General features: G+C 42.0%; 1 protein-coding gene across 2 annotated transcripts in view; it reads right to left on the bottom strand.

The window, feature by feature from the left end:
- Positions 1-5,591: 5,591 nt before the first annotated feature.
- Positions 5,592-22,855, bottom strand: part of Apob (apolipoprotein B) — a 39,211-nt gene continuing 21,947 nt past the window's right edge. The window contains exons 21-30 of one of the 2 annotated variants that reach the window (XM_006515078.3): positions 21,361-21,571; positions 20,487-20,662; positions 20,175-20,362; positions 19,030-19,175; positions 17,213-17,586; positions 9,229-16,695; positions 8,601-8,715; positions 8,314-8,497; positions 7,349-7,416; positions 5,777-6,558 (exon numbers count right to left, since the gene is read on the bottom strand). In XM_006515078.3, the coding sequence (XP_006515141.1) occupies positions 6,534-6,558; positions 7,349-7,416; positions 8,314-8,497; positions 8,601-8,715; positions 9,229-16,695; positions 17,213-17,586; positions 19,030-19,175; positions 20,175-20,362; positions 20,487-20,662; positions 21,361-21,571 (8,954 nt within the window). In that variant the 3' untranslated portion in view covers positions 5,777-6,533. Of the gene's footprint in view, positions 7,417-8,313; positions 8,498-8,600; positions 8,716-9,228; positions 16,696-17,212; positions 17,587-19,029; positions 19,176-20,174; positions 20,363-20,486; positions 20,663-21,360; positions 21,572-22,855 lie in introns of both variants that reach the window. The other variant, NM_009693.2, reaches the window with a different exon arrangement.

Below are 22,855 nucleotides of genomic sequence, written 5' to 3'. Positions count from 1 at the left end.
GTGAAACTTGAAGTTGTCACTGGATCTTTTTCCTGAGCAAGGGGGATGTACTGGCTTTTGGGGGTCCTTTTTTCTTCTTTACTATATACTCAACAGAGCTGTGGGACAGCACTGAGCCCTCCCTCTACGGATTCTTCTGTAAGCATCTAATGCACCACACCAATATTCTAGTGATGCAGCTCTGCTCGAGCCAGTCCAGTTCTAATTCAAGGCCTTTGTGTCTCCTGAATCCATCTTGGGATCTAGTACTCTGTGACGACCTTGGTACCCTTCTAGATGGGTACCAAACTTTACTGGAGGAGAAGGGCATGAAGCAAAAAGTACCTTTATGGGGAGGGGAGCATTGTGGAATATTTGTGGATCTGGATTCTTCACAGAGCTGTTCTCCCTTCAGGCCAGTGTCTGCTTTAGCATCTCCACTCTGGTAGCTCCTGGGTAGTGAGGGTTGTTGTTCCTGTTGTATAGCTGATGCCCCGAGTTGAAGCTCACAACACAGGTGGGGCCACAGGCCTATAGCTCAGAAACCTGGTCATCCCCAAGGCTTGAATGATTCATCTACTCTAATTCTGGACTAGATAGTGCCAGTCCAGTGGGGAACAGTGGAGAATTGGACACAAGATCAGAGCTTAGTGCCCATTGCTTTGAGTCCCACTGAAACTCTTCTCTGATTCAGGGAGTTGAACCAGATTGGAGGATAAGAACAGGGCTCTCAGCCTAAGGAGACATGTGTACCTGCCCTACCAATGTTTTATGAGGCCCTGGAATGTTATTTGTTGGTGACCACCCAGCCATCCCACCAACAAATGGAGCACCCCAAAGGGAGTTGTAGTGACCTCTTAATGTGAGACAGCATACAAAGAGATGAGCTAAGAGGAAGGGTCTGTTTCTGCACATTTATCTTTGGTTATTAGACACTTTTAGAGGGAACATCTGTTTGTCCACTCTGGCTCCCATATTGTAGGCCACAGTTGAAGGCTGTTTTGGCCCCTTCCCTGACTGAATGGGGACTAAGTCATAAATCAGAACCAGAAGGGGGCTTTAGAATGGGTTGTGAGAGAGGGCTTTTACTCATCTCACCAAGAAAGGGAGACTTGAGGTTTTCATCTGCTCAGTCTTCAAATGACAAGACAAACAAAATGGAGATCACACCAAAGGTACCTGGTGGGCTCAGTTCAAATGAATCCACTCCATACAGGGTTTATGCTGGGCACAGTGCTATGAGCTTGAGCCAAGCCTGGGAGTCAAGTCAGCACATGGTTTGGTCATGCAAACAAAGTTCTCGGGACCTGGGCAAGGTGCCATTATTTGATTCCTCCTTTGATTTGAACCTTAGATGTTTGTTTTATAAGAGGAAAATCTGTGATTCTAGGAGAACTTCCCACATCACCCCACAGTATGTTCTTAGGAAATGTACAAGGTGATTCACTTGCTGTATAATAGGCCAATTAATTATACAATGAGAAAACATTGTGTTTTCTTATTAATTTTCTGAAGCTATGTATGATTAATGTTAAGTTGTCCCCATTCTGTTGGCTGTTGCTCTCCAGAATACATCTCCATCTTATCCTAGTCGGAAATTTCCACTTGGGTGAAGCAGTAAAATTGGAACCTACTGTGTGATTCCACAGGTGATTTACGGCTGTGACAGTCTCTGAGTCCATCACCTGCTCCTGTAATCTCCCTCTCATCAACACTCTATCTGGTTCTATTTCTATAGGTTACATGGGTTCAAAATGTCATAACTCTGAGGTCTGCCTTGATTATTGCTATGGCTTGTGAGTAGACCTAAAGTTCTTGTCCTGGATCTCCAAACTAAGAGTATTATGATAAGGGTACAAACCTTATAAATGGATGAGTCCTGTTATTAAGGGATTTTGTTAGTTATAAAAAAAGGAAATTCTATCCAATTCCTTCCTTCATTCCTTTGATCCTGCCTGCCTGCCTGCCTGCCTGCCTTCCTTCCTTCCTTCCTTCCTTCCTTCCTTCCTTCCTTCCTTCCTTCCTTCCTTCCTCCCTCCCTCCCTCCATCTCTCCCTCCCTCCCATCCTTCTCCTGACTCTCTTGCTAATTCCTTGACTCCGTTTTTCATTCTACTATTTCATGACTGTGCTGGCTAGTTTTTATGTCATTTTGACACATGCTAGAGCCATCTGAAAGGAGGGAACCTCAATTGAGTAAGTGCTTCCATAAAATCTATTTGAAAGCAAGAAAGTAGTACATTTTCTTAACCAGTAATTGATGTTGGAGCTCCCAGTCCACTGTGGTGTTACCATCACTGGGCTGGTGGTCCTGGGTTTAAAAGTGGGGGACTGCCTTGAATGCATTGGCACAGGACACAAATTGCTGAACAGAACACCAAATGGGACCTTATAAAACTGAAAAGCTTTTGCAAGGCTAAGGACACCATCAATAGAACAAAATGGCAGTCTACAAAATGGGAAAAGATCTTCACCAACCCTACATCCAATACCTCTACTAATTTCTAAGATATATAAAGAACTTAAGAAATTCGACATCACCACTTCACTCCACAGACCCAAAGAAGCTAATCAAGAAGTAAGACCCAAGTGAGGATACTTGAATCTCACCTGGAAGGGGAAATAAAATAGTCATAGGAGGAATGGAACTGGGTGGGAGAGAGGATGGGGAGTGGAATGGGGAGGTTCAAGATCAGTGTGTAGAGGGACAAGGAGAGAGTGTCAGAGGGCTAGGAGAATGAATAGAAATCTGCAGCTGGGGGGAGTTGGGTAGAGGCATCTCCAGGACGTGCCATAGACCTGGGATCATGGATGACTTTAGCTGAGACTCACGACAGTGGGGATATGGAACCTGAAAAGTCCACCTCCTGTATCCAGTCAGGAATGCCAGTAGAGCTATAGGGACACCCACCAACCCACAAAACTCTTGACCTAAAATTTATTCTGTATGCAAGACATGCAGGGACAGGGGATGGAGCTGGGTCTGAGGGAATGGTCAACAGATTGAGACTCATCCCACGAGTGAGTACCAATCCCTGACACTATTAATGATACTCTGTTATGCTTACAGACTGGTAGCCTAACATGACTGTCCTCTGAGAGGCTTCATCAGCTGACTGAAACAGATGCAGAGACCCACAGCCAACATTGAATGGGGCTCTTATGGAAGAATTGGGGGAAGAATTGAGGGCCACAAAGGGGATAGGAACTCAATAGGAAGACCAATAGAGTCAACTAACCTGGACCCTTAGGGGCTCTCAGAAACGGAACCACCAACCAAAGAACATACATGGGCTGGATTTACGCCCCCCACATATACGTAGCAGATGTACAGCCCAGTCTTTATGTGGAGCAGGGACGATCCCTTAAGCTGTTGCCTGTCTGTCGAATATACCCCCCTAACTGAGCTGACTTGTCTGGCCTCAGTGGAAGAGGATGCACAGAGCTCTGCAGAGACTTGATGTGCCAGGGATGGCTGGATACCCAGGTGTGTGTGTGGGGGCATCTCTTGGATGAGCTGGGGACCTGGGACAGGGGAGGCTATGGGTGTGATCCTAGCTGAGACTTCTATCAGCAGGGAATATGAAGTGTCCACCTCCTATAGCCAGGCAAGACTCCAGAGGAAGGAGGAGAACATCAACCCATCCACAAAACTTCAACCCCAAATTTGTCTTGCTTACAAGATGTGCAGGGGTAAGGATGGGGCAGAGACTGAGGGAACAGCCAACCAATGACCGGCCCAACCTGAGAGCCATCTCATGGGAAAGAGCAAACCCTGACACTATTAATGACACTCTGCTATACTTGCAGACAGGAGCCTAGCATAACTGCCTCTTGAAAGGCCTCATCCAGCAGCTGATGAAAATAATGCAGAGACCCATAGATAAACATCAGGCCAAACTTGGGGAGTCTTGTGAAAGAGTGGGGGATATAATTGAGTGAGGTAGATGGGTCAAGACCACCACTAGAAGACCTACAGAGTCAACTAACTTGGGTCCATGGGGCTCACAGAGACTGGGCCACCAACCAAAGAACATGCAGGGGCTGGATCTTGGCCCCACACACGTTTGTCGAAGATGTGTAGCTTGTTCTTCATAAGGGTCCCCTGACATGGGAGCAGGGGCTGTCTCTTGTCTCTGTTCTCTGCTATTGGATCCCCTTCCTCTACCTGGACTGCCTGGTTGGGCCTCAGTGGAAGAGGAGGTGCTTAGTCCTGCTGGGACCAGATGTCCCAGGGTTGTGTTGTACCCAAAGAAGGTTTCCTCTTTTCTGAGGAGAATGAGGAGGAGTAATGGGGGATGGGGTTTGCAAGGATGGGAGTGGGAGGAGAGGATTGAGGGGAACTGCAATGGAGTTGTAATATGAATAAAAAATACAGAAAAAAAAGAAAGCAGGTTGAGCAAGCCATGAGAAGCAGCTAGTAAGCAGCACCCCTCCATGACCTCTGTATCAGCTCTGGACTCTGGGTTCCTGCTCTGTTTGAATTCTTACCCTAGTTGCCTTCAGTGATGGACTGTGATATGAAAATATAAATGAAATAAGTCCTTTTCTTCCCAGATTGACGTTGGTTGTAGCATTTCATCACAGCAATAAGAACCCTGATTAGGACAATGACCGGATATAAAAACCCTCAGCAGATACTGGTGCCATGCTCTTGTGTTTCCTGTCTTTGAGAACCATGAAAAACTGTCCCCCAACCCCAGTCACTTACCCAGGTTTCCCCCCTGCTCTTCCATCTCTCTCACCTTTCCTTTAATTTCTGACTCTGAACTCTAAGTCAGCTTTACTTCTCACTGCCTTTGCTTTGAACAACGAGTCACTTGATCCTTTTGGTTCTTCATTTTTATCTGCTTTTGCTGAAATCCTCTTCACTATTCACAACTTCACAAGTCAACCTTTCAGAGGGACTCAGGCACAGCTGCATACCCCAGATCTATTCCACTGTAAGGCATGCATATGCTACTACATTGAGTTCTCTAAGCACTGGTTAGAATGTTTTCCTGGATCCCCTTCTTCAACAGCGAAAGATGAAACCGTCTTTTACCCCAATATTCGCATACTCTGAAATCTTATCAGGCTGATCCTTCCAATTTAGTCTTCCTTTTACACTCTCTGTCCTCTCTAAATAGCGAATCCAGTGTTCACACCACACTCTTAAGTATCCTTTTGCGTTCTTCTCTTCTTGAATTGACCTTTCTCTTTCATTGTCCGTATCTCACTAAGGTCTATTCCAACCTTTCCCACAACAGCTTTCTGCTCCTTAATCCTTTCTATTTACAATCTCCATTGCCATTTGCTAACACTCATCAGACGACATTTCCTCCACTTCAGCTAGAAGGACAAACAGACAGATTATCTACTACTGCCTCATCACTGTAGAGGATGTAGTGAATGATTCCCTGAGCAGGACCAATCTCTCTACCTCCTTTCTTTCTTTAACATAAGCTTACCTTAACCAATCACCTCATAATAATAGCCTCTCACTTTAAATAATTTTCACAAATAATCCTATGTAGATATTATCCCTATTTTTTCCCCCTGAAACAGGGTTGGGAAGGCCAGATTGCTCGAAATCTAATATGTTCCAATACAAATGAGCCAAGTTGAGAGGTATGCTGCACAATAAGGAAGTATTTATTTATTTCCCCTTCCCTCCCTCCCTCCATCCTGAGTTGGACAAAACAACTCAGCTCTTGACTTTACTCTAACTTGTAAAATATGTCATCTTGAGTTCAGGCTGCTTTGAAGGTCTTGGTTCTTATGCCAGCTTGGTTGCAGGTATAGTTCCTATGTGCTTCTTGCTCTTGCTGTTGACTGCAGGTCTGGCTCAGGATGGTCTTTATAGTAGTCTACAAAGTCTCCTACTATGTGAAGGTTTAATTTGAATTTGTTAGTAGATGAATCAGAAGGTGATCATCAGCTCTCCTTGAGCAAGCTTTATATAGGGGCTCACATTATTGGCTGTGGCCACCTGCAGCTTTCTCAGTAACTCGGTGATGTATCTGAGAAACACGTGGTAGTTTTGAATGGACAGGTCAATCAATCTTGTGGACTCACCAACAAATTTTTCATAGTAGCTAGAGAGTTGGTCTGAAAAATCCTGCAGATTGGAGTGGAACTGCTGGGGGTAATCAGACATTATTTTGGCCACGGCAGTGACCCAGCTTTTCATTGTTTCCTTTGCCACAATAGAAAGCTCTGCAATCTTTTCCATCCACTTTCCATTTATATCAGTAAGCATGCTAAGATACTCTCTGATATCCCTGGACACAAATTGTTCAACTTGAGTTGACATTTTGGAAGCAAAATCAGCAGCTGTCACACTATATTCAGAGTAGACATCCCTAAAGGAAACTAAAAGGGTCTTGATCAGCTCAACCATATTTTCTTCTATTTCATAATATTTCACTGTCCACCCAACCATGCTCGGATCAAAATACTCTTCACGAAGGGCCTTCATATACTGATGGACCTGCTGTAGCTTGTAGGACCCCTCCTGAAGTATGGATTGAAGAAAGTCATTGAACTCACCGAGGACAAAGTATATGTCTTCTCTTAGGGATTTAAAAGCATATGGGACCTGTATTTTGAAAACCATGTTGATATGGTCAGCAACACAAGTAGATTCATTGTCCTTTAGGCATTTAATTTGTTCTTCTATGATGTCTAAAACTCTCTCCAAAAAGCCCTGAAGACTACTTAGTATTGTTGTAAACTTGATATCCTGTTGGCCTATGTTTGATAAAATGTTTAACTCCTCCCTGAAAATCAATATGAGATCTTTTAGTTTACAAGGTTTTGAGAAAAAAGGACATTTAAATGTTATGTCATTGATTAATCTTGATTTCTCTACTTGGTTTTGAACGTAGGAAAGTAGGTTTCCTAACCCATTAAACAGCTGAGACAGTGACTTCTTGGTTTCCTTCATGACTATAGTGTAGAGTTCGTCCACAGTATATGTTCCAGCGTACCCTGGGAACTGGACTCTATTGAATTTCAGAAAATGAATGAATGAGTCCATCAGCCACATGACTGCCATGTGGTACTTCTGAGTAACATGTACTATACTGTCTAACACCCTCTTCTTGAGATTCTCAGGGATGCTCAGGCTCTTCTGAGCCAACATCTCCTCATAGAGATTCTGGTAGGTATCACGGGCTACTCTCTGGAAACTCATGTTCATTTCATCAACCATCCTTCTGGCATGTTCAGCATTGACCTGTAGACTTTTTCTTAGTTCTGAAGAAACGTATTCCAGGTGGTACTTATTGGCATAATCATAAATAGCCTTAGAAGCCTTGGGCACATTGCTTTTTAGGGAGCCTAGCAATCTGGAAGCTGCCTCTTCTTCCCAATTAATTTTGATGTACCTTTCACCATCAGACTCCTTGTACCTCCACTCAGTTTTGAATATGCTGAGTTTCTTCTCTGGAGGGGACTAAAACAAGAAAAACAAAAGAGATGGGAAAACAGGTTTTCAATGACTCTGATTATATAATATACTACATTAAAACTTCATTAGCACTTAAAAGTAAAGATGAGGGGAGGGTCATTGGTATTCTGAAAGGGGATTTATCTTCCCCATGTTAGTTCTCATGAAGTTCATGAGAACTAACATGGTTTGTGGTTTATGGTTAAACAGGCCCACTGTTGTTAATTTCTCTTTATCACATGCTCCAGAAAGGATAAAAAGATATGTGTGGTATCTACTTAGTAGTGTTTAACACTAAGTCCTTCTGGAATGGAGAATTGGGAGAAGGAGGAGGAAGAAGGAAGGAAGAGTCAGGAAAGGACACATTCTGGATAAAGGAGGAAAAGTCCAGTCAACAATTCCAACTTCAGCATTCATCTGCCATGCTTGTGACAGGCTTTAGGTCTATGTCTTTCCTTCTAACAATGTCATTTTTGATTTGATCCCAGCAGAGCTTATAAATGGCATGATATATATTTGATGTGCCTCAATCAAACAATTTTACTGTAGGGAAGAATTATGAAGCCTCCAAAATAAAATTCAGAAACCACAATTTTTGGGAAAAAAAAGGTACATGTGGCAGAGTTTATGCATGTCTTAGGAAATGGGGTGTGGTCCTCATCTTTGTCCTGGAAGTCATAAATAATAGAGCTAATTGGGTATCATGGATGTGTCTAATAATTAAGCTCAGCAAGGATTGACTATAATGTTTTCAGGACAGTAGTACCTGAAGGTGTTGGGCTGGCTCACCGCTTGTCTTTCATCTATTTTGAGCATACTCTCAGGGACTGTCTAGAATGAAATGCATCACCTCTAGCTCTCTCCTTGCTTCTGAGCATGTGATACTCATCAGCTGGGACCCACCTGTGGGTGGAAGTAGACATTCAGCTCCACACTCTGGTCATCTGTGCTCGAATCCAGACCCACAGTGCCGATGGTCGAGGAGGCTGCTGAGGCAGACAGACTTGTCTTGTCTTCTTTGTAGTACAGATGAAAGTCAGTCAGTGCTGGGCTGGTGATGTCCAGGTGAGCCTCTCCCTGCCAGTCCCTGAAAGCAGAAAAGCAGGGGGGTCATAATGGAAGGAGTCCAGAGATGGCAAACACCACAGCAAGTTTTGAAAAGATACCAAATGTCAGTAAAACTTCCATACCAAAGTCCTTTAAATAGACCATCTTCATTATACTCCACATTGAAGTCACAGTGTTGAAGTGTTCCTTTGATATTATAGGTTAACAGATCTTCTTCAATTTTGTGTGTTTCTACAACTGGATAGGAGAGAATTTATATGTCATTGGTACATCATTTTCTATGTGTATGTGTAGTGAAAACTTGGATAGATAGCTTAACCAAATACTTAATTTAAAAGTTTTAAGCATACCATGTTCAGTCTGTAGATTTAAAAAATTATTATTATTATTATTATTATTATTATTTGGTAGTATTTGAACCCTGGACCTCATACATGCTGAGAATGTTCTATTCCACAGAACAATACTCCAAATCCCTATGATTTTTTCTTTTAAATAAATTGGAAGTATTATTAGTCTTTAAATCATAACAGACAAAAACTATTTAAAAAAGAATGTTCTCCATTGTCAGTAGGTTTTCCAGTTTTGTATATAAGAATATATGGCGGTACATATATATTCTCCATTTAGTTCTACATTTTGCTACAGATGACAATTGTGCCTTTGATGTTAATTAAATACACAGTTATTTACTCAGAACTCAGTTGGAATAACATAGTATCCAGGAGAGGTGAAAGAACATTTCCTTACCTTTTAAAGCATACTCCAGAAACTGCAAGGTTGAAGTGCACATGGAATCTAGGAACGTTTCAACATGATCTGCTTTGGTTTTCCAACCAGCGCTCCAAGTGACATTATACAGGGGAGAAGCCATCCCAGCACGTGCAGTCAGTTCTCCAAAGAAAGGAATAAAAATCCCAGCAGGTACAGAGAACTCCAAGGGTGGGATTACAATAGTCTGCTCAGGCAGGGTGACACTAGGCAGGTCAACATCGGCAATCATGTTGGCCAACTTATTCAGATCAAAGACTGTGTTGCCAACTGGAAGGCTCTTTGGAAGTGTAAACTGGGATACAGTTAAATGAATTTCAGGTATAGTTGCCTCAAAAATAGGGACAGAGGAGCCCTCTGGTGTAGAGTACTGTGTTAACAGATCAATCCCAGGGAATTTTACTTTGGGGAGCATTGTTAGGTTGAGGGCAAATGGTGAAGTACTTAACTTCTTATAGATTTTTACTCCACTGAAGTCATTTAGTTTTATCCCTGGTATAATAAATCTATCAGCCAGTTCTTGCACGGGGAGTGAGAGGAGATAGCCATTAGGGTTTTTGGTATATAGAAGAGAAGTTGAAGCTTGAAGATACTGTCGCTTTCCATCCATTTGTAGGAGTTCCTGCAAGCTCTTGCCATATACTGGTAAAAAGATAGCTTCAAGGTCCCACAGCTGTCCGTCTAAGGATCCTGCAAGGTCAAGCCGTATTTCTTCTTGGTCATTGGAGAACTGTGCATTGTGCTGAAGAACCCGTGATTCAACCTGGACCCCACCTTTCCAGCTGATCTTCTGGTTCTTAGTGTTAGCTTTTAGGATCACTTCCTGGTCAAAGTGATGGAGGTCAAGGAGGGAACTGAGTTGACTCACATGAACCTGTAGCAAGGTTGACATGGTCCATGGGGAGAGCTCCAAAGTAGCTCTGCATGTTTGCTTTCCTTTTGTGAAGAAGTAGCTATATACCTGCAAATGGTTTTTCATATTGTGCTCCCATGTGGTGTAGATGCGTTGGAGGGTGGCTTCTCCAGCAAAATTTTCTCCTACTTCAACGTTCCAGATACCATCAACTTTGGAAGCTCCTTGTAGCCTCACTGAAGACCGAGTACCCTTGGAATTCAGATATACATTGGCTTCATTGGCAACACTTCCTGAATATTCCTGAGAAAGGAAGGAACTCTTGATATTTCCTTTGGTGAATGACTCAATGGAAAAGTAGGAAGTGAGACTTTCTAAGCTGAACTTGTGATCAATGCCTCCTGTTGCAGTAGAGTGCAGCTTTGAGGAATTGAAGTCATAGTTTAGTTCAATGGATGATGAAACAGTGGGTTTTGACTTGGTATTTCCATTAAGTTCCTGCTTGAAGTTCATTGAGAATATGGGAGCATGGAGGTTGGCAGTTGTTCTCACTGATGCTTCCATGTTTTTCTTGGTTAAACTAATGGTGCTGTCATGACTGCCCTTTACAAATTTGTTAGTTAGAGAGACAGCTGTGGCTAGTTTCAATCCCCTTTTTCGCATCAGACGTGATGTTCCCTCTAATTTGTACTGCAGGGCGTCAGTGACAAATGAAGAGGAAGAAAGGAAATGGGCAACGATATCTGATTGGTTATAAAGTCCAGCATTGGTATTCAGTGTGATGACACTTGATTTAAAAGAAAAGTCATAGGTAAAGTTGCCCATGGCTGGAATATAAATATTGTCAATAGTGTTGAATCCCTTGAAATCTGGGAGGAAAAACTTGAATAGATTCCCAGGACCATGGAAAACTGGCAACTCCAGGGGTGGCAGCACTAACTTGTATGAAGGCACCATGATGTTAGGACCAGGGATTGTGACACTTGGGGTGCTTATTGCTGTGGGGATCACATGGCTGGAAGCCAGTGTCTCTACAGCAAATGGAGATACTTCAATGTTGACAACTGGGATAGTGTAGCCATGATTTTGAAAGGTCCCAGAGGGCTGATTAAGGGAATTTTCAGTTTTGTACTTATCAACCTTAATTTTTGCTTCATTATAGGAGGTGGTAAGAAAATGTAAAGCATTGTTTCTGACTTTCTCAAATTTTCTGTCCCACGAATTGACATTGTTGAGAATAAATTCATAAAACATACCCAGAGGGACAACAATGGAATGCTTGTCACTGTTCTTTTTATATTGAGCCTTTACACTCAAATCAAATGATTGCTTTGTTGTCTTCAAAAATTCTTTCAAGCCTGTTTCTTCCCATATGGAGAAATCCTTCAGTAAGGGAGTTTTGAACTCCGTGTAAGGCAAGTTAATTTCAGGAATTGTTAAAGGTATGTTTAAGAAATCCAGGTTGGCATCTCCATTCATTCCTATACTGGCTTCTATGTTGTGTTCATTGTTTATAGCAGAAAAGTTTTGATTGTATTTGTACTGATTGAATCTGGTACTCGCTTGCCAGCTTGCTTGTTGGGCACGGGGACTCAGAAACAATGCATAGTTATTCAGGAAGTCTATTTTCCCAGTCAGCTTTAGTGGAAAACCCACTTTCAAATTTCCTTCATTATTTGTGGATGCAGTAATCTCAAATGGTTGTGCTGAAAAGAAGAGAGAATTTTTCAAAGTTCCAATAACTTTTCCATTTAAGTTGGCATTGTGCTCACCAGTCATTTCTGCCTTTGCGTCCTTGAGCAGTGCCCGACCATTGGCTGTTAGAATGCTGGAGCCCACGTGCTGAGATTCAACTTTTGACTCAACTTCAAACTTAGAATAGTTGAGGAAGCCAGATTCATAAGTCAGTTTTTGGATGACCCGTAAGTGTTTGCCATTTATGTTATTGGATAGTCCAACAAAAGCAATGGGACCATCCACAGTAAAGCTAATTTGGGACGAATGTATGCCTTCATCCGAGAAGTTGGGACAGGCCCAGTTCCATGACCCTGTCCCTGAAGATGTCAATGCCACATGTCCAGCTTCTAATAGTGTCTTGATTTCATTATTAAGAGAAGCCTTACTGGAGAAGTCCAGCCTAGGAACACTCAACTTGTGGAAGTACTTTGTGTGACTGTCAAGGGTGAGCTGATTGTTTACTTTGACAGTCATACCATTATTAAACTCTACTTCATTTTTCTCTGTGTGTAAACTTGCGACTGTGTCTGATTTCCCCTCAATGGCCTTTCCATCAAATACTATCTCACCCTCATGCTCCATTCTCACATGCTTACTGGAGAAGTTCATGGATTCCTTCAGGACTGGAGGATGAGGATTTAACTCCAGGAATTGAGCTTGTGCTTGAAAATCAAAATTGAGAGCTTCAAATTGGGACTCTCCTTTAGCAGTGACAGAAGCCACAATCTCTGCTTTGTTCCCTGAAGTTGTTACATTCTGTATGTTGGCATTAGCATCTAATATAAAGAGAGGAGATTGGATCTTAAGGATGCTATGCAGTTTGCCAAAAGCAGGTATTTCAATTGTATGTGAGAGGTGAGGAAGTTGGAATTCTGGTATGTGAAGATCAGGAACGTGTAAATCTTTGAGATTGACATTTGGGATTGTGAATTCTGGAATTGTGATTTCTGGTACATGGAAGTCTGGCAGAGTCAGTCTTGCAAGAGGAATGTTCACTACATCCAGGTCTCTCAAATACATTTCTGGAAGAGGCCACTGTAGCTCACTGCTCAAAATTTGGTCGATAGTTCTAATGATCTTTGCTTTTATTTCCAGCAAGTCAATTGTAAAGGAATGGACATGGAAGGTGTTGAGAAGAGTGAATTCTGGAGTGGAAAATCTCAATGGGATTTTTATATTCTTTAACATTTTAAAGTTTATCCGAATTGATGGAATCCTCAAATCTGTCAAGGGGACTATAAAGACAGGGGTCTGAAAGTTACCTTCTTGGAGAGCACGGAGACTGACCTCAAAAGCAGGCATGGTCCACAGAAATGTTTGCATTTCAGGAACTATGAATCCTTGTTCCACCAGTACTTTTATACTCTCAGCCCAGTTTTGGATGGAATATTGCTCTGCAAAGTCTGTTATGTTTTTAGCAGTCAGAGTCCACCAGTCAGACATATAGGTGACCAGTGTACTGTAAACTTGGTTTACCAGAGACAAGAAGTGCTCCAGTTCCCTCTGAATGTCCATTTGATAAATTCGGTCTCTTACATCTTCCAGAGTATCTTGGAAATGGTCTTTCATTTGAGTCAAAATATCCTGCAGCCAATCAATGACCACAGTTACTTTGGTGTCCTTGAGTCTTTCCAGGGAATTGGAGACTGTGGTTTTGAAGTCTTCTACCAACAGTTTTAATGCTTCCATTTTTTGTGGAAGTTTGAGAGCTTGGATTTCAGCATTGATTCTCTGAGTCATCTCACGGATTTTGCTGTTGGTTTTGTCTACAAACTGGTGATAATCAAATGCTTTCAACTTCTTCACCAACATGTCAGTCAATCTATTTAGTTCTTCAATGGTATTTTTGAAAGACAATGCTTTAAGCCACTCAACAGTATCATCAATAAACCCAACCAATTTCTCATAGTAATCTTTTATCTCAATTCGCTGTAGCACATTACTGAGTTTCTGAAGAGGCTCGCTCAGGCTATATCTGTGGGCCAACTCTACTGATTTATCCATTAAAACCTGGATGTGTTGGTCTACTTCATATTTCTCAATTAGCTCACGGACTATAACTCTAAAAGTATTGATTTTCTCAGTTACTTTAAAATCTTCAATAAGATTCATAACAAAGTATTTGACACGGTCAATAATGTCACTTATTCTTTGGAATAGAATTGCAGTTCTCAATTGATCTAAATGCATTGTGACATCAATAGCGTCCATCTGTCGTTTTACCTCTGCAGCAAGCTGCTGAATGTCTATATTCTGAATTTGTGTCCTGAGCTGCTGTAGTTTTTCTTGAATTTGGATTCTGACTTGATAATTGGAATCCACATTTTGGATCCAAGAGGTGTTACTACTACTGACTTGGTTAAGATCAACGTTTTCAACAAATAAATAGAGATTATGGATTGATTTTGCTAGATTTACACGGATATGATACTGTTCATCAAGAATTTTTAACTTTTCAATGATTCGATCAATAATCTCAGCAATAGTTCTTTTTAAGTCATGTGGATCATAATTATCTTTAATATACTGATCAAATTGTATCGCGTATGTCTCAAGTTGAGAGAGTTTTTCATTGAAGTTGATTTTGGCACTATCTATGGCAATTAGTACATCATTATCTGTAATTCTATAATTTTCCATGAAAGAAGTTATTTTTTCCTTGGCACCAGCTACTTGTCTCTCCCAGTCAGATGCATTCAGATAATGATGAATCTGCTGAGGAAGTCTGCTCAGGGCCGCTCTGTATTTCCTCACAAACTGATCAACACTGAGGCGTTGCAATTCCCCTCGCATGGCTTCCAGTAGACTTATCATTCCTCTTCGATTTCTCTCCAAATAGTCTGGCAGGCTTTTGAAGAATGGGAGGTTGATGGTGTGAACATCCTGGTTCTTATCGTACTTCACCACAGCAATAATTGTGAATTCTTGGGGCTTGTCAACAGCATCATTTACCTCTAAGCCATTAAGGACATTGACAGGCTCACTGTAGAAAAACGGTAGTTTAATTGGAGAATACAGCCCAGAGAGGTCAGCCCGTCCACTAAGCTCAACACCGATTTTGTCTTTAGTGTTGTAGGCTTCAAAGTCCTGGCTGTATACTTTGTCATTCAGTTTGGTCTTGAATTTCCAGGTGCTTGTCTGCTCAGCTGGCGTCAGCAAGGCACTGACTGTGTGTTCAAGAGCCGTGCTGATGCTGCTCTCGTACGGGAGACTGTGGCTTGTGGATCCTTTGTAGTCATGAGAGACAATAAGTGCCAGAGGTTCTGCTTTCAACAGAAACTTACTATATAGCTGCCCAGTGTGTTCTCCCCAGAAGGACAGTTTCCCATCACCACTTGTATGTGTGTCGATGCCCAAGGTAAAAGGTGCCAGAGAAAAGTGGAAAACATTGTTAAAATGCAGTGGATCTGAATTGTAGCTGGTAGTGACATCAACAGAGGAAGTCAGTCCTTCAATGTCTGCATTTAGCCTATGGCTGAATTCGACACCCTGAACCTTAGCCACAGTGTCTGCTCTGTAACTTGCTACTACCAGGTCAGTATAAGATATGGTATAGATATGTTTCAGCTCATTATTTTGATAGGTTCCTTTAAAGTTGCCACCCACATTCAGCTTCAGTGGCTCCAGCCGAAACCTTCCATTGTTGGTCAAATCTAGAGCACCATATCTCAGGTCGTTGCTTAAAGTAGTTATGAAAGAATAGGGCTGTAGCTGTAAGTTAAAATTCTGCTTATAGAACTTGTCTCCACTGTAAATATTGTCCATTTTTGAGAAGAAGTCCAGTGAGAGACCTGCAATGTTCAGACTGTGTGTGTGGTCAAGTTTCATCTCAGCATAGGAGCCCATCAAATCATTGGACAGCCTCAGCCCTTCTCGGCTGAGTTTGAAGTTGAAGATGTTTTTGCTGTCTGCACCCAGAATCATGGCCTGGTAAATGCTCCCCAGTGACACCTCTGTGAGGGCAGCTCTCCCATCAAGACTGAATTTTGCATGGTGTTCTTTGAAGCGGCCGTTTGTTGATAATTTCATGGATGCCCCAGAGAGCCCAAGCTCTGCATTCAACTCATTCTCCAGCAGCAGGGGGCTGTACTTCAAGTTGGTGGTCGCACTGGTTGATAGTCCATCACGTGCAATCTTTAGTGTTGCCTTGTGAGCACCAGTATTAATTTTGTCTGTGCCCAAGATGTCAGCATTTAATTCTACACCCTGGGAAGTGAGGGATCCTGAAAGAAGGGTGACAAGCCTCAGGGACTTGTAATTGGCCTGGTGTTCAGAACGCAGCAGTGCACTTTGCGTAGAGAAGGTCACATCCAGCTTGTTGGAAGCAGCGAAGTTCTCATACTGCCCACTGCTATCAGATTTCAGAGTCAGCTCATAGTTTTCATATTTCAAGGAAGCTGTGTTCTTGAATATGCCATCTTGCAGGTCAGAAGTGGAGGTGATGGACAGGGCTCCATCCTGGTACATTCCCACGATCTGGTTGGTGCCCTGGAAGTAGGTGGAGTTAAATCTCATGTTGGATTCGCCGCTCAGCTGGCCAGTTGTAACATCTCTCTCACAAGACAGGCCATATTTGCCTTGAGCATAAAATGAAGAAGCTCTGAACTGTCCATCAACCTTGATATCTTTGACGTATAGATGTTGTTTCTTTTTTGAGTCTAGGTGAACAGTAGCAGACATCTGTGGTCCCAAGGCACTAGATGTTTCAAATGTTAGTAAACCTTTTGAGACTGGGCTGTTTCCAAATTTTTCTACGTGGCTGACTTTGAATTTTGAGTCTAGAAATTTATGGTGTAGAGATCCATCACAGGACAATGTAAATGTGTTCTTGCTGTCATATGTTGTTTCTCCAGATCCTAACAGAAAAATAAAAAATATTGGTTAAATTATGCAATAAATTTCCAGAACAGCATTCCTGTTGAAAGTCTTTCAGTAGGAACCTTATGCACAGCTGGATCAATTGTGTAACAGTGACATTTATAATATATCCATGAAATTTGATGTCAAAGGCATTCTTCCAGTTATCCTTCCTTGGTTGCTGCAGACTGCCTTGGATTCCCTTGTCAAATGTTTCTACTGCATCTCCTACTGTAGTGTATATACTATATCACAGTGTTTCTTAACATAACTATAATTACTCAGATATATAGCTGCTTTATTATTATTATCAACAGATTATTAACTACTTAGCATATGCTTAATAAATATTTTCATCAGTTGAAAGAATGAAATGACTTCTAAGTAGCAAAACAAACAAACAAACCCAAACAACAACAAAAAGCATCTATAGGAAAGCCCATATCCTTTCTTCCTAGAGCTTCCCCATCAGATTGTGTGATTCAATAGTCCCATGGACCTGTTGCTTAGCCTCACCTTGCACACTGTAGGAAAACAGGTCAACCACAGAGTCAGTCTTCATGCGGTACTGAGCCTGAAGGCTGAAGTGGTCTCTGCTGGTGTTGCCACCAGTGTAGGAGGCTGACCAGTTGTACAAATTGCTGTAGACATTTGTGGAAAGGTCTAGAACACCCAAGAGAGGCACTTGAAGCTGATGTGTCTTGGGGATTGTAAAAGTGGGGACCTGGACCTCTCGAGATGGCAGATGGAATCCCACAGACTTGAAGTTGAGGGCTGGTGTCCTCACACTCTCTGGCATCTTGAGGTCTTTTGAAGACTTGCCACCCAAAGGCAAAGGGATGTCAATGTTTATTTTGTTCCTGTTCATTGTGTATTTGACTCTGCCATCACTGGAATGAACAAAGACAGTGTCCCCAAGGTCAGACATTAAGAACTAAAGACTCTGACTCCTCCAGCAATATTACATTTGCTCTTTCTCACCCCACTATGCTCTTTTCACCAGGGTATTTCTTATGCTTGGATATTTTTCCTTTCTCTCCACCTCCCCAATCCTTCCAAAACCCTTCCAAGAGCCACCACTATATCTTCATGGCCTCTTATACCAGTCTTAAAGAGCACACCCTAACTCTGCTTATATAGTTACTTGTTGATTCATTTGTTGGTGTCTGCAAGGTATCTTCCTGGCAGAAAGGACAAAACTTTACCCAGTTTCTGTCTTCTTACTGTTTCTACTCTATTATATTTCACATCGTGGATACTTGATAAGTATTTGTTAAGCCATATAGAAGCAAGTTTATATATAAAAGAACCAAAAATAAAAAAAAAGAGTAAAAAAAGTGGGTGATAGTTTTAGCTTTGGCTATTTGGGAATGTTATGATTAGCCTCTTTGCGTCTTAGAGATGTTATCTGGATAGTAGTAAGCTTTCTGCTGAACCCCAGAAATCACGTTAAGGTATCAAATGAGCTTTGCAATCTTTTTAAGTCAACATGCAGTGGACTATGATGTTGGCCTATAAAAATAAAGTATGTGGTATTTGTTATATTTGAATAACCATTCATTGTATACTTCAGTAATATGCGAAGGATGCGGGCTGTTCTGACCACGTTCAACAGGTGAAGGAATGATCACTACTGAAGCCCTGTTCTGTTCCCACATATTGAAATTCCAGTAGTAAAGAACACATTTTATCTTCAGCAATCTTGGTCTGTTTGTGGCTTAGGGAGAGTTCAGCTTTATCCTAGTAATCAGGCATGTTCAGTTGTGCTCCTCAGCCACAACATACTGAGGGGCCCATATAACACAGGGCTTTTATATTCTGAATTGTGAGAATTATATCATTGACTTAGAAAACATTGTCTTCCTAGCTCATGCTCCACAATTTTTTCCATGAAATAAATAACAAATTGTACACATTTTTGTTAACACAAAAACAGAGTGAGCAGTGTGCTTCTGAATTTAGGATTTACCCTATTGGGGTGTGTGGCTAAACATCTCTTGAAATAAGTGCCTCCATTCAATGCTCTGTTCTGATTCTCCATAGCTGAGTTTGAATACCTTGCAAACTCAGGCTATTGTAGATGCACCATTAATAACCAGGATTTTCAGAATCTTTAATAATTTGCATAAGTTCTCCATACTGGGCTGGGGTTCACCTTAGGAACTCATTTTTAATGATGCAAAAACACCAGTGCTTACTCTGTAGCTGTTGTCTCCAAGTGTTTAAATAATTTCTCTGAAAGTTTTCAACAAAGAAAGACTAAATCTGTCTAGGTAAAACTTTCCCATTTCCTTGCCCAGTACAAAGATAATGCTCTTTAGTTCCCCTCTTACGTCTTTAGGAAGAGGTTGTCTGGAATATGGAAGTCAGACAGTCCCATTTTCAGGAGGTTCAACTCTGAGAGGCTATTGAGGTGATCCTGTAGAGTTTGGGGGTAAGGAAGACCCCTGGTTGCCATCTGAAGCCATGTGTTTGTTGCCTACAAAATGACAGGACAGTTTTAGAGCAAGAAATGGGTCTGGATGGACCTCCAAGTAGAATCAACATGAACTGACAGTTTATGCTTGCAGACCAATTATCAAGGAGGAGCAGGGACATGCACTGAAAGGCAAAGATACCTTACAGAAAAGTGTGAATTTCTAGTCCCTGATTTCTCTGTTATTATTATTATTATTATTATTATTATTATAGTAGAGTTTATTCAGGGTATGGGGAGAGGAGTTAAGAGAATAGTTGAGAAAGCAAAGAGAAGGAGAGAGCAGAGAAGTAGAGGCCGGCCATGACCACGTGGAGAGAGGGGGGGAAGGGAATAGGGGGAGAGGAGGGGGGAACAAGTGGGTAAGAGACAAGAGAGAGGTAAAAGCATAAGAGTTTTTTTAAATTATTTTTTTTACTAGTTTATTTGTGTGTGTGTGTGTCCATGTGCATACATGTGGATGTGTTTAGAAGAAGCCAAAGGTCAACCTCAGGCATCCTTCCTTCTTTAACACTGTTTGCCTAGCTTGTTGTTTTGCACTTAAGTCTCTCACTGGGATCCTGGGCTTGCCAATTTGTCTGGACAGTGAGTCTCAGGGATGCACCTGTCTCTGAGCACTTTGTGGTGGAATCTCAAGTGTATACCACTTGCCTGTCTTCTCATGAAGGTGATGGGGATCAACCACAGATCTCCATGCTTATACAGAAAACCCTTTACTGACTGAGACACCCTCTTCTCCCTCCCTCCTCTGTATATGTGTATGTATGTATAATATGACATTGTTAACCCCTCTAGCCAGTGTTTGGAAGTGGCTTTTAAAGCAGAAAACTCTTCTGCTTAGTGGCTTCCATTGGATATTTGTCCCATGCAAGTTTATGTGGCTGGGAAACTAACCATTTAAGCTTTGTGTATGCATCTTTGAATACTTCTGCACCCAGCTCAATTGGCGATTTAGTTAGCATCTTCAGCCATGCGTTTATTCTGCTGCATAATCATACTTACAACAATTAATTTGGAACCCATGTCCCGAAAAGTCACATCTGTTTGAGGGACTCTGTGATCCAGGAGACCATTGGCATACTCATGCAACATTCTAGGATAATGGGAAAGATCCACAGGGAAATTGGAGGCCACTTTTTTGGTATCCACATTGGTTCCCGTGTTCCAATCAAATTCTATTATCTCATTATCTGAAAATGGATATGCAACATGGCCGTCAATGGTGTTAGATAAGTTCATGTCTATTGCTCTCAGCAGCTACTCTTAAGCACACAGTACCCTGGGAAGGGATCACATGAGGGAAGAGACACATACCGTAACGCCATGTCACTCTCTTGGAAATTGTTGAGCCGTAAGCTGTAGCAGATGAGTCCATTTGGAAGAGCAGTTTGGTGGAGGACCAGTGGGTGTGGACCTCACTCCTGGCTTCTGCTTGCAAACGTGGTATGGAAACAACACCTTTGATCTTGCCATCTCCCTTTTTATCATAACTATTAAAGAAGAAATAAGTTGGCATCAATGACTTTTTGTCTGTTCCAAGGATGTAGGTACATAGGAGTCAATAATTAGAAGTTTCATTGATGAAAACCACACACACACAGACAAATCAGAGACCTAACCATACACTGACCAAACCCATTAATGTATAAAGCCAATATTCAGCATGCAGTGTGGAGTTTGCAGGGAGGTAGATAAACTTCGTCAAAAACACTTACATCTTTCTCTTTAACCTTGGCCAGGCAATTAGACCACTCCAAGCTATGGCTTTGTCAATAAATAGGGACTTGGGACTGAGAGATTTTTTTTTTTTTTAATTTTTTTTGAGACAGGGTTTCTCTGTAGTCCTGGCTGTCCTGGAACTCACTCTGTAGATCAGGCTGGCCTTGAACTCAGAAATTCCCCTGCCTCTGCCTCCCAAGTGCTGGGAATAAAGGCGTGCGCCACCACACCTGGCGTGAGAATTTTTAATTCACCTAGCAAATACTTGATAAATAGATAACAAGTACTTGTTGAATAATAGAAATGTCCAGCTGAGTATGAGCCAAGGGTGAAAATGTTGAGAACTATATTTTCAGGTAGACTGTATAGCAGAGGTGTCCCTGCTGTGGGCAGATATAAAGTTTGAAGAAGATAGCAAGGCGCCACCAGGGCCTCTAGATCAGCTTATGTCTCTTAAACCGTCCCTTACCTCAAGTGGCCCACGAGAGAGACCTCAGTGATTTTCTTGTTCTGAATGTCCAGGATGAGTTTGTAAGTGTTTTTGTCCTTAGCAGATTCATCATTAACTCTTAGTATTGTCCCGAAGTTGACATCAAACCCTGGAATTAGGACTTCACTAGATAAGGTCCTGCTTCTCCGATTATATTTGAACAGTACAGTAGCTTCAGACTGCTGCACTCCTGAAAGAGCATGGGAGAGTCAAGAGATGGGTACTGTGAGGTTATGCAAAGAAAAAGGAAGCAGAGAGAAAGCTGCAAGACCCTGACTACTGTGGGTTTCAACAATACTGGTTAAGATTTTTTCAATTGACTATGTATTATCCATTAACTCAATTTTCAAGTATTTACTGGTGGCTTATCATGAGCTAGGGACTGTTCTCGGCATTGGTGAACCCAGCTCTCATACAGCTCATCTTCTAGTTGTCAGTGGGTTCTGCAGACAGTAAGCAAATCAGTTACCTGTGTTAGATGGCAGTAAATATCATAAAGATATGGGAAATGGGCTATGAGGACAAGAGGTAGAGAGGAACAGAAGAGGGGCTATTTCCTACATGATGGTCACAAATTGTCTTTCTGTTGTGGTATGTGGTATGATAAATGGTATATGGGCAAGACCATGGTGAAGAGAGGACTAATAAGCCATGATGACTTCTGGTGGGAAGGGGGCAAGTGGGCAAAGACCTGAGGTAGGCAATGCTCAGATATTCAGGGAATGCTAGCTCTCATTCCTCAATATTTAGGAAGGATAGGATGACTCCTCACATCTCTGTCATCATTCATCATTCTTGCCTTACTGCCTTCCCAACCCTCTCTTTCCACAGCTGCTCATCACATCCTGGACCTGTATCTGCTGCCTTATTTCCCCACTACTGGTCTAATATCCTGAAAATTTAGTCTAGCCAGCCTGGTCTACAGAGCAAGTCCCAGGACATCCAGGACTACACAGAGAAACCCTGTCTCGTAAACCCCCCCAACACCCCCCCCCCAAAAAAAGAAAATTTAATCTAATTCAGACACCTCCTCTTCTTTCTGGATTACTAAAATCACTTACACACTAGATTTTCAGTTCTGCCCCCTTGCCATCTTTCCTCAACATGTTCCAACCTCAGAGTATTTGCCTATTCTGGTCCCCTAGCCTGTAACTCTTTTCTCTCCTCTCCATCCTATCACTGTTCATAGTTCCCTATTTCTCTCTCTTTTTTTTAATATATTTTATTAGGTATTTTCCTCATTTACATTTCCAATGCTATCCCAAAAGTCCCCCATACCCCCCCCCCACTCCCCTACCCACCCACTCCCACTTTTTGGCCCTGGCGTTCCCCTGTACTGGGGCATATAAAATTTGCAAGTCCAATGGGCCTCTCTTTCCACTGATGGCCAACTAGGCCATCTTTTGATACATATGCAGCTAGAGTCAAGAGCTCAGGGGTACTGGTTAGTTCATAATGTTGTTCCACCTATAGG

This window comes from Mus musculus, chromosome 12 (assembly GCF_000001635.26).
Source record: "Mus musculus strain C57BL/6J chromosome 12, GRCm38.p6 C57BL/6J".
In the NCBI taxonomy this organism is placed as follows: domain Eukaryota; kingdom Metazoa; phylum Chordata; class Mammalia; order Rodentia; family Muridae; genus Mus; species Mus musculus.
Note: the sequence above shows the minus strand (reverse complement) of the source record. Positions and strands in the feature narration are given on the sequence as shown.